Raw genomic sequence first — 12,480 nt, forward strand, 5'->3', positions numbered from 1 at the left:
TTGATAATTGCAGCAATATTAGAAAATGTTATATACATATAAGAACTTATTACTACGGACATATGACAACTTAATCAAGTGTCTTCCCTTTGAGTTTTATCTCTATTTGAGTTTTAATCCCAGTCTCTGTCTGTTTATTTCTTTATTTTCTTAATTCTTTAATTTTATTCACTTACTGTTTTTTCCAACTTCTTATAATATTCTCATAGACAACTTCTGCCTAATCTTTTTCTACTTTATTTATATTTTTTTCTTATTACAGGCATATCTTACTTATTTATTCAATCAGATTCATTTATTCTCCAACTATCTATAGACTTATCCTTCTTGCCATCCCTAATAGTTTAACGACTTAGACCTCTCAATCCCAAGTAATGTCTAAATGCCATTATTTGTAATACCCCTATACATAGGGAATTAGAGAGTTCTAATTGGCCTGACCGAATTAAGGCCTCATTACATAGAAGGATTACATATAATATTTTCATTGTAGTATCTCATTGAGAATAGGGAACATATGTCTAATCAGATGTTTGAATGTCACTTGACCGCATCTATCCTTGGTTTATTATACTTATATATTTTTTAATGGTGTGCAATGTATATGAATCATACTGCATTCATATAAATGTTTCATATAAATGTTTTATATAATTTTTCATTTTTTAAGTTTTTTAAGTTTATATTTAGCAGCAACTTGTCATTATATAGGCATAGCACATGAAGTATTAATAATAGAAACGATATAGATGTTAAATTATACAAGTATCTATATGTATTTATATTGACAACTATCTTTTTATCTTTTTATTGTTATTTTCATGGTTTTAGCTTACAAGTTACCTATGCTAAGAATGTTAATGCTTGTTACTGATGGAATTTATCATAAATGTTCTAACTTAAAATCAGAGATTGTGCACAAACATAGAATTAACCTGATATGAGCCTTAGTAATCCCCAAGGGTCTGACACTCCAGAGCAACTATATCTCTTAGTGACAAAAAATATATATTAATAGACACTATTGAACTAAGAGAAGTGTCGATAATTGCACTGGACAGCCACACCATTGGCTCACATTCAAACTAGCAAATGATTGGTAGAAATACTCTTAAAAAGCTGTCACACTTAGATTTGAATTAGCCTCCGAAGAAGCGCATCTACGCATGCGCGAAACGCGTCAGGCGTTCTCCACTGTGACTCTGTTTGTACCCTAACTTTGGATTGTACAATAAACATTTCTTACCACAACAGATGCTACGACTCATTGGTGCTATTTTCCTTTTTTGACCTGATGTTTCTAAGCGGTTGGGTTTACCGCTTTAAGCACCATATACCAGCATAAGCCACCTCCGGGTTACAGAGCCGTTATTATTTTGCCTTCACGGATTACTTCCCCCCCCCCCCCCAGGAAATACCACTTGGTCCAGCCTTGCAACGTCACGGGTGAGGTACTGAGGAAACGTCCATGCGTCTGATCAGCTGACACGCCGAGAAGGGAAACACAGACTGCACCCCCCCGAAGGGGTTTATCGCCCACTCGAGGAGAAGTACAGGAGTGTTCCCAGGCACCCCACCATTGGATTGGAGGGTAAGAATTGATCGGAGACGCAATACTGTGATTTAACACTGCCACCCGTGACTACTAGGCTTTTGAGACACCTGGAAACTGTGGAACTTTACTTTTATTCTATGTTATACTTTGTCCATAAGGCACTACGGACTCTGTTCTTACCCCAGTGACTTTACATATTGACTTTTTTTGGTTCTTTACTAATACATGATTTATTTGGACCGAGAATTTCCCCACGACTGGGTGCTTTGTTACACGTTTTTTTAGCACCAGGGGATTATTTGATTCTGAACACAGTTTTTTTTCTTTTGATGATTTATTGATATATATATATATATATATATATATATATATATATATATATATATATATATACATATATATACATATATATATACATATATATACATATACACATATATACACACACATACACATAATGTGTAGTGTTTACAACTACAGTAGGAGTCAATAAGTATAGACTGTTCAGAAAAGCCTGAAAATGTCAGACCTGCAATGTACATTTAATATAGGTATGGTAGCTTTAAATGGTGAAAGGTATTAGAAACATACCCCCATTAACAGTGGTCATATCACTACTTAAATAGTTTATCTAATGTTTACAGTGACAACCAATACAATGATGTTCAAGTACTTTATTACTAAAAGGATGCCTGAAAGGTGGATGCATAATGAAATGTTATTAAACAACACAGCCCATGTTTAGATTCCATCTTATACCTTCCTCAGGAAAACATGCATTTGGCACTTTTAATATGATTGGTTATTATTTGAGAAATAGATTTCCAAAACTAGATGGCAGAAATGTTTACAGGCAAAGCATAAAGCAGACCTGTAACCTTAATTAGTGATTTAACATAGAACAATAACTTTGTTTAACAATAATATCATTCCATAAAGAAAAGCAATCTTTCCAAAACAAGGCAACACGATGCAAATAAAAGCATGCGTCTATTAAACAAACCTTTCCATACACATCAATGCCAAATGCTTTACCTCTCTCTAAATAAATTAGTTTTCTGGATTTCTTAATTTAAAAAGGACAAACATTCATAATATTTTATGGTACAAAAAGATAATTGACAAAGGAAAGTATGGGGGAGGGGATTCTATTTTTAGATTCAAATAATCCAATCAAGTGTATAACACAGGGGGACAACCAACAATATATTATTACTTATTAACAAATGCCTGTTGTTGAACTCTTTAACAGCAATGTGGGAAGAATAGTAACTTTGAATAAAGGGAATTTTGGCAACAATGAATGGAAGGCACCTTAGTGCATAATAAATGTATTCTATTGTGGCTCATAAGCAAATGTGCAATTAACACACAGCTGGCACATCCATGTTGATACATTACCCAGTTCTTTGTCATTTTTAATAAATGATAATATCTGCTTGATTCTGGATGAGCGTCTATAGAAAAAGTTAAGAGTACAATATTAAACAGGTAAACAATACATTTATCTACAGTGTTTTCATAGTTGCCGTCAGTCACCTTAGGAAAACAGCATCAGATTTATTTTGCACAATTTACAATGCTAAATTTCAAAGAGAACAATAACCAGAACTTATTGGTTGTCCCTCTCTCATCCTTGTTGCATCGCTACAGAACAACTTTCTAACATAATTAGCAATATTCACAAAAAATCTAAATTTTTTTGCAGTACTACCTAATCCACCTCTTTAATGAAAGCAGTCAAAGAACAAAGACTCAGTGGCAGAAAAAAAAAAAAAATAAAGTCTTGGAAAAGTGCTTATTTTTGGTTATCGTTTCTTGCTTCCAGTAGTACCATTAGCGGTTTTATTGAAGCTTCTGCTCATATGTGGAAATTGTACAGTTGGTGTTCTACTGTTTGGACCATAGAGTCCCAAATTTCTGGCAGCAGTGGATTTTCGCAGTGGTTTAACACTTGGAAAAGGGCTAAATAGTTGTCCTTTAGGAGATTTTGTTAATGCTCCACTATCAGTAGATGAACTTTGTGAAACATTTGGTGACATGAGTAATGTCTGATTCATCACTGGCATGACTTCCTTTTCATCATTGTGGTTTAACTCAAGTGCCTCAAGCTTGCTCTGCACAACAGTCACATTTGCATTTTCATCATGGTATACAGGCTCTGGAGAGTGGCCATCAACTTTCATGACAGTCCTATCCAAGCCACTGTCTCCATCACCCATCATGATAGGATGCTGCACAATGTCCTCATTTTCTTTCACTGCATCAGTCTGATCTTTAGGGACCTCGTTATGCTCTTCTATAAGTCCAACCATATCCCCATAGCCCATCTGTCCTTTGGCCCTTGCAATGTTCTTCCGGTGAACTCGGATGTGGGTGCGCCAAGGAGAATTCTGCTTGGCTTTGGATTCTTCATTTAGCAGTGGTGAGGATTTAGATGTTGGCAAGGGGACAGCATTCTTTGCTGACCTGTTTACTTGCTTCAGCTTCTTCCCAAGTAAGAGATGATTTATGACAGGAGAATGGTTTACCTGAGAGGGCAAAATGCTGCTCACAGGCCCTTTGTCTAAAATATAAAAATATGTATTAGACAGATAGATAGCAAATCAATAGATCTTCTTTATGTTCCCTTAAACACAAAAGCACCTTCTATTATGCAAGACAATATATTACTAAGTATCACTACAAATCCTGGTATTGTCACTCTACATTATTAAATTCAAAGGAAGACTGGCACCCTTGACACCAGAAATTCTATCAGGTCCTGTCTATCCTTGACAGTAGCTGTGCTGGTCATCGTGGCATACACCAGTACTCCACTACTTTAAAGGGACATTAAACACAAAATAAGTGCTAGATAGAATGATGCATTCAGAGAAAAGATTAGTCTGAGAATAACATGTAGATACTTTTTTAAAGTTTCATTAGCTGTTTAAATATTGACAAAATAAGTGTAAAGTTTTAGTGTCTATAAAACAATGGGAGCTGCCATGTTGTGACGTAGGTTACCTTCTCTGCTGTGACCAATTAGGGACAATTATAAATAGGACACTGGAGTTTGTAGCCATTGGCTGGGTGGACTATAACAGTGTTCTACACTTCCATTTCTAACAGGAACTGAAAAGCTCACAATTTCAGAATGGAATTACAAAAAAGGTGACAAAATAAATAATGAAAGTAGCAAGACAGCAGAGAATTAAGACATGTGTATACACTATTATTTGAGGACTGATTTTAAATTTATTACAGGACTTTTTGGGATTTTTGTTTTTGTTTTAATTCCCAGACCAACTCTGATTAAGCCCTATGGCAATTAAAAAGTAAAATATGGGCTATTAGTTAAATTAAAATGACTAGTAATCTCTTCAAAGGTGTATCTGATGTTTCTGTAGCCTCCAAGGAGATATCTCAAAAATATTGGTGTGAGGCTGCTATGCAGTCTTCGATTATAAACAGTGTATTTTAAGAAAATACTTCTAAATAATATTTAGGTTTTTTTTCTGTTGTACACCAGGATTTTTAACTGGAAACTTTCATTTAATTTATTACATTGTTTACTAGTCTATAAAATTGGAATACACACATTCTACATGACCTATTCTAAGAAAGAACAGACGAAACAAATTGCACATAAAAACCGCTATCCGTAGAGGTATAATTCATGCATGAAAAAGCAGTAAAGTGCATTCAAAAGAAAGAGCAACAAATCAGGTTAGCAACTGAGAAAACAATAACACCATCCACCATCAAGAAGCTTAAATATCAAAAGAGGTTAGTACAGTATATTTGCATTATAAATTAGTATGCTTGATTAAATCCCATTTGTATAACTAGATTTGATAAAGCAGCAGGAACAACCCTATTAAAAATAATCAAATCGCTTTTGATCACAGAGTAATAGAAAAGTAGAAAGGCATACATAGTAATCCTTAATATATATATATAATATCCAAAGATCATCAAGTTTTTTTTAGTGGAAGGATTACTTGGCATGTCATATTCAAGCAGATTACAAAGACCCCAAAATGATCCATTGTGCCTCCCAACTAAAAAATAATGTTTAAAATACCATTACTCAGTTGATCCCTGGGATCAGTTGAGATCCCAAGATCTTTGTCTTCTTCAAGTCCTAATTTGACAAAACAAAATGAACATTATTTAGTATAACTGGTTTATTTAATGAATGCCATTTGCAACTGACTTTAGCAGTAATTTAGTTCCAAGTTTACTAATCAATACACATCATTGATCTCTGCTGTGACTGAGCTAAAAGATAAAGATTTATACAGTTTTCTCTCTGTGCAGTATTATGCCTGCAAGGGGCGGATAAACCTTTAGCTCTAAGATGAAGCATTTGTTAGAAAAGCGCACAACAGCATGTATGGTATTCCAGCAATAGCTTTATAAACCTCTTCCTGTCAGGTAATGATGGTAGCAGCCAAAGATAAACATGCATTAACACATGGATGACGCATCATACGTCTGGAGTGTCCAAGCTGAATCTTCTTTACTATTGAAATCCCACGTTTGCAATTCTCATACAGGAGGTAGCACTTATTTAATGTGTACATTCAGGGGTTGTGCAAGATGCACAGCTTTATGCTTCTTTTTACTTATGGAGTCTAACTCATTTATGAAAATGCGGGCAAACAAAGCTTCCAGGCAGGAAACCTGTCCACCCACATTTAGGGCAAGTGATGCAGCAACCACAGATAGAATTTTAGATTGCACAAGCAATCACTTGTGGAGTCCCATCCCATGCTCTTCCGCAACCAACTGCGCAAGAACAGGGCTTGTCAATTATCCCTGACAGATGAGTCCAGGATCTCTTATGTCCACCACCTGTGAGGTGGCAGAGAGGTTAGGATGCAGCAGTCTAAAGTGCTCCTAAGTGGCATCCGCAACTTAATAGAGCCCAAAGGTCCTGAAGGCCATGCAAAGTTTTAATGCTTTTGGATAAAGGTGCTTAAGTGACAACGTTTCCAATGCATTATAAGACTAATTCAATCATGACTATTCATAAAGTAACTAAAATGTAACAAAATGTGCAAAAAAAAAAAAAAAAAAAGCTGATGAGAGCTCTGCATCACGTAAGTAGAAACTCTGTAAAGTAAAAGTGGGCTGAATTATATTGAAAGCAGAATCACGCTATGGATGTATCTGTTTCTTGTTCTCTTTGAGGTTGATCCTGATTGGAATTCCCAATAAAGATTGAATTGGACTCCTCATTAACCCCTTAGTGACCACAGCACTTCTCAATTTTCTTACCGTTTGGGACCAGGGCTATTTTTACATTACTGCGGCGTTTGTGTTTAGCTGTAATTTTCCTCTTACTCATTTACTGTACCCACTCATATTATATACCGTTTTTCTCACCATTAAATGGACTTTCTAAATATACCATTATTGTCATCAAATCTTATAATTTACTATAAAAAATATAAAATGATGGGGAAAACCCCCCCCCACACTTTTTATAACTTTGACCCCCAAAATCTGTTACACATCTACAACCACCAAAAAACACCCATGCTAAATAGTTTCTAAATTTTGTCCTGAGTGTAGAAATATCCAATGTTTACATGTTCTTTACTTTTTTTTTGCAAGTTATAGGGCAAAAGCTAAAAGTAGCACTTTGCTATTTCCAAACCATTCCCCCCCAAATTAGCGATAGTTACATTGTAAAACTGATATCTGTCAGGAATCTCTGAATAACCCTTCACATGTATATATTTATTTTTAGTAGACAACCCAAAGTATTGATCTAGGCCCATATTGGTATATTTTATGCCACCATTTCACCGCGAAATGCGATCAAATAAAAAAAAAAATCATTCCTTTTTTCCCCGATTTTAGGCTTCTCACTGAAATTATTTACAAACAGTTAGTGCAATCATGGCACAAATGGTTGCAAATTCTTCACTGGGATCCCCTTTGTTCAGAAATAGATATATATGGCTTTGGCATTGCTTTTTGGTAATTAGGCCACTAAATGCCGCTGCGCACCACACTTGTATAATGCCCAGCATTTAAAGGGTTAATTAACAAGATTCCAAGTACTGGCACTGGCCACACAGCACCACAGCATTATGGAACATCCACCAAATTTTACTTTGGGTAGCAAGTGTTTGTCTTGGAATGCTGTGTTCTTTTGCCGCCATGCATAAAGCCCCTTGTTATGACCAAATAACTCAATCTTTGTTTCCTCAGTCCACTGCACCTTCTTCCAAAATGAACCTGGCTTGTCCAAATGTGTGTTTGCATATCTTAAGCGACTCTGTTTGTGGCATGTGTGCAGAAATGGCTTCTTCTGCATCACTCTCCCCATACAGCTTCTCCTCGTGCAAAGTGCACTGAATTGTTGAACCATGCACGGTGACACAATCTGCAGCAAGATAATGATGTAGGTCTTTGGAGGTGGTCTGTGGGCTGTTTTTGACCGTTCTCACCATCCTTTGCCTCCCCGATATTTTACTTGGCCTGCCACTTCTGGCCTTAACAAGAACTTTGCCTGTGGTCTTCCATTTCCTCACTATGTTCCTCACAGTGGACACTGACAGCTTAAACCTCTGCGATAGTTTTTTGTAGCCTTCCCCTAAACCATAATGTTGAACAATCTTTGTTTTCAGGTCATTTGAGAGTTGTTTTGAGGCCCCCATGTTGCCCCTCTTCAGAGGAGAGTCATAGAGAACAACAACTTGCAATTCGCCACCTTAAATACCTTTTCTCATGATTGGATGCACCTGTCTAAGAAGTTCAAGGCTTAATTGGCTCACCAAACCAATTGTGTGTTCCAATTAATCAGTGCTAGGTAGTTACAGTTATTCAAAATCAACAAAATGACAAGGGTGCCCATATTTTCTGTTATTCCAATAAACCTAATTTCACTACTGAAATATTATTGTGTCCTTCAGTTATTTGATAGATCAAAATGAAATTGCTGATCCAAACACCCACTTCTTTATAAATGAAAATCATGGAAATTGTCAGGGGTGCCTAAACTTTTGCATACGATTATGTTTGTGTGTGATTTCTCTCCATACCAGCATTTTATAATTGGGCCTTTACAGTGATCACCTGGAAGAGAAAGGTCTTCCTGAAACATGCAGCTTAGCTAATCTAAATGAAATGTAAAAAACAGATTTCACATTTCAGACCTTGCACCTACAGTCACACGTTTGCATTATTTCAAAGCACTCCTCATACTGTAAAAGAAGAAATTTAGTGCTTAGGCAAATTAAAAATGTAATTGCACTCTTTTTCCATCATTAACCTCCCTATGGTAAACTAAACTGGAAACAAACCTCCTTACTTAGGAAATGACATATTTGACAGGTCAAACGCTATAAGTCTCTATAGTTCTGATAAAAAAAGCATTGGATATGAAGACATTATAAGGTGTATTACCTGCTCTAATGTATATTTGGTTTATCTGTTGCAACTGCCTTTTCTTAATCCTGGAATACTGCTGCTTGAGTGAGTTGATATCCGTGTTCATGCGCTCCATCATCATACTATTAAACACTGCATGATAGTCACTTCTAGAGGACTCTATGGCACCTGGGCTTAGCTCTGCAATGTTGCTGGGTCTTGAGCTCGGATCTTCTTTATGATCTATAAAATGATAAAGGTTATTCTGTAGTTTGGAATAGCATAATGAGTATTATCTAAGGCTCCAAAATGTAGTTCTTAAATTGCATATACAATTTTTAGATGTTAATTATGTGGCATTACTCAAACAGGAAACTGTCTTTACTTCTTAGACTTAAATTTACCTTTGATATGTTTCTGGTATCTCTGCAATTCTGGCACCAGAAGCCCAGTGAATGGTGCTAGACAACCAAATGAATTGGCATTAAGATCATCCTCGTCTACTTCATTTTCTTCATCACTGTCTCGCATTTTACTTGAACGCCTTTTAAAAGGAAAAAAAAAAAAAAAATCACAAAACACACTACTGCTAGATTTCTGCCATTATGGATCTTTTCTTGGGTGAAGATTTCAAATTTCACTTCTTATAAAGCATAAATATGGATAGCAAAACAGGCCCAGGCATGCCTTACTATTCGCTCTGTGTCATCAAAGGATAACTATACGATTACCACACAAAACATTTGTGAGACAATTAGGTTGACCTATAAAGCACTGAAACCCATTTAAAATGTTACAAAAATAAAATAATAATAAAGCTAAAATTACATGTTTTAAATCTTTATTTGTGATCTTTGAGCCATATTTATTTTTTAAATCACAAATGTGGTTATTAGATAAAGAGATTCATTAAAGTTAGTATTTTTCAAAATCAGTATAGCCGCGCTCGTTAATGAAAGATGAAATTTATTAAAGCTAAACGAATCCGGCACCAGAAATATAGTAAGGCAAGCGCTAAAATAAAAGCTTTTCAAAAAGGTGAATTCAGATTTTATCAGTCCACAAAACTGTATTTACTTTTATTAAAACACACAAGGTAGATTGAATGTGAGATACAGCATATTGTCAAGCATATTTGCTTGTAATTCACATCAATACACTTCAAACCATCCATTTATTTTGATGCTTGAAAAACACAAATGCATCTTTGCTTTTAACCACATGAAAGTTTGTATTTCGTTATTTAACCAGATTTATATTTTATCATTATGTCACATTTATAAATGTCTTAAAAACGTGAAATTGCTCTCATTTATGCTTCTTTATATGAAATTGTTGTTGGACTCTCAGATTAAGAATCAGTGCCATAAAAAAAAAAATAATAAAAAAAAAATACATTTTCTGTGAACCACTGTCTGTTTTTGTGACTCGGCTGCAAAGAGCATAGGAGCTAGCTAGAGAGGTTAAGGAGACTGGAGAAAGCTTTTAGTGAATGTTTATAAATTATACATTAGCTTTGATTTAATATAATTCAGATATCAGAATTTGTTTAGACCTAAAAGCACACAAATGTGTAGAGGCTATAAATCATAATTCAAGGAATTTCATTGCATAACAAAACAAACAAAAAAAAAACGTACCCAGAAAATGAGGCTGACTTCACAGGTGCTGGGAAAGGTGTAATATTGTAAGTATATTTTTCCCTCAACTCCGCAAGCTGTGGGAATGGAAACTGAGCCATAGAATAGACGGTCTAAAATAAAGAAAAAATACTTACTTTTTAAAAAAAAAATGGTTAATTGATATAAAACTGGTAAATTTAATGAATATGCCTAATATAAATTTAACTAAGATTTAAAATAAAAAATGAGTAATAGTTGTTAGATATTTTGTATCCATTTAAAATCCTCTTCTACATGAGTTAGCGCTGTACACAGTACGTATAGTTTTGATATTTTTTTGCACTAATTTGCATACCTGATGACATCACAGGTATTCTACAGCAACATACACATCAAAATTAAACTTCCATGATTTAAGTAAAACATGCATTTTTGCAATAATAAATAGAGCATTCGATTAAATAGTCCGTTTAATTGTTGAAAGGCATGCAAAAGATGGGCTCTGAAGCAGCAATGCACTACTGGGAGCTAGCTGCTGATTGGTGAATATGCACAGATGCCACTTCGGTTTTTCTAAAAGATTGTGATTGACCCCATCTAAATGATATTCAACAGAAAACACCATTAAAAGGGACAGGAAAGTCAACATTAAACTTGCATGATTCCGATAGAGCATGTCATTTTAAGACACTTTTAAATTCACTTCTATTTTCAAATGTGCTTTGTTCCCTTGGTATCTCTTGTTGAAAATGAATACACACATATACTACACTAGAGGGAGCTAGCTGCTTATTGGTGCCTGCACACATTTGTCTCTTGTGATTGGCCAAGTAGATGTGTTCAGCTAGATATCCGTAGTGCAAGAGAATTAAGCAAAATTTAAAAATAGAAGTTGGAAAGTTGTTGGAAATTGTATGTTCTACCTGAATCACAAATGACAATGTTTCCTGTCCCTTTAAGTCTAAACTTTCAAAAGAGATTTTGATTGACCCCATAGTTATATGCCAGCAACAGTGCAATAATATAACTGCTACAACACAGAGTATTTTTTTTTTTAATACTTTTAGCTAGTTAGTTTTTTACATTTTTAGCTAGTTAGTTTTTTTTACACTTTTTTTTAGGGGGGTTCTAAACTTTTAGCTAGCTAGTTTTGTGTGTGTTTTACACTTAGCTAGTTGATTTTCTAGTTAGTTTTTTTTTTTACACTTTTTGGGGGGGGTTCTACACTTATAGCTATTTTTTTTAACACTTTAAGCTAGTTAGTTTTTTGTACAATTTTAGCAAGTTAGTTTTTTTTTACACTTAGCTAGATTGTTTTTTTGGGGGGGGTTTCTACACTTTCAGATATCTAGTTTTTTGGGTGTTTTATTTACACTTTTAGATAGCCATTTTTTGGGGGGTGGGGGTTTACAGAGTTTTGAGATAGTTTGTTTTTTACACTCTTATTTACTTCATGTTTTTTTACACTTTAAGTTATGTTACAATCCACATCTACTTAATGGAAAATAAAGCTCAAGTTTAAATATTTGTTATTTATTTTGCTTTGTTTTCATTTACTTTTTTACTCTTAAAATTTTTGTTTTTTCCCCTCATTCCCTTGATGTGCCTACTAGCCCCACTTAAATCTACACAATGAATGATTGATCTGTGTAGTAGTATTCTTTTTATATATGGTAATAAAAATGTGACAAAGTCAGGCAGCTCTAGTATATCTAAATGGAAAGAATACCAAAACCAACACCTCTTCCATGTTACACAAGAAACACATGCAATTTCACTATTATAGTTAGACATCATTCCTAAACCTAAATTTTACATTATTCCATACATGTTATGTTATTTGTTGTATAGTAATCAATTGGTGGGAAAATACATATGCATAATGACCTTCCTTTATTAACAATGGTTTTATTGTTACAGTGTTATTTTTCT

At 34.6% G+C, this 12,480-nt stretch overlaps 1 protein-coding gene across 1 annotated transcript in view; it reads right to left on the reverse strand.

Annotated features, from left to right (window-relative positions):
• Positions 1 to 2,214: 2,214 nt before the first annotated feature.
• TBC1D30 (TBC1 domain family member 30) overlaps positions 2,215 to 12,480 on the reverse strand; it is a 243,469-nt gene continuing 233,203 nt past the window's right edge. Inside the window, exons 10-14 of the mRNA XM_053716858.1 lie at positions 10,567 to 10,679; positions 9,331 to 9,470; positions 8,963 to 9,169; positions 5,625 to 5,684; positions 2,215 to 4,121 (exon numbers count right to left, since the gene is read on the reverse strand). Coding sequence (XP_053572833.1) covers positions 3,364 to 4,121; positions 5,625 to 5,684; positions 8,963 to 9,169; positions 9,331 to 9,470; positions 10,567 to 10,679 — 1,278 coding nt within the window. The 3' untranslated portion in view covers positions 2,215 to 3,363. The remainder of the gene's footprint in view (positions 4,122 to 5,624; positions 5,685 to 8,962; positions 9,170 to 9,330; positions 9,471 to 10,566; positions 10,680 to 12,480) is intronic.

The sequence above is a fragment of the Bombina bombina genome, chromosome 6 (assembly GCF_027579735.1).
Source record: "Bombina bombina isolate aBomBom1 chromosome 6, aBomBom1.pri, whole genome shotgun sequence".
Lineage (NCBI taxonomy): Eukaryota > Metazoa > Chordata > Amphibia > Anura > Bombinatoridae > Bombina > Bombina bombina.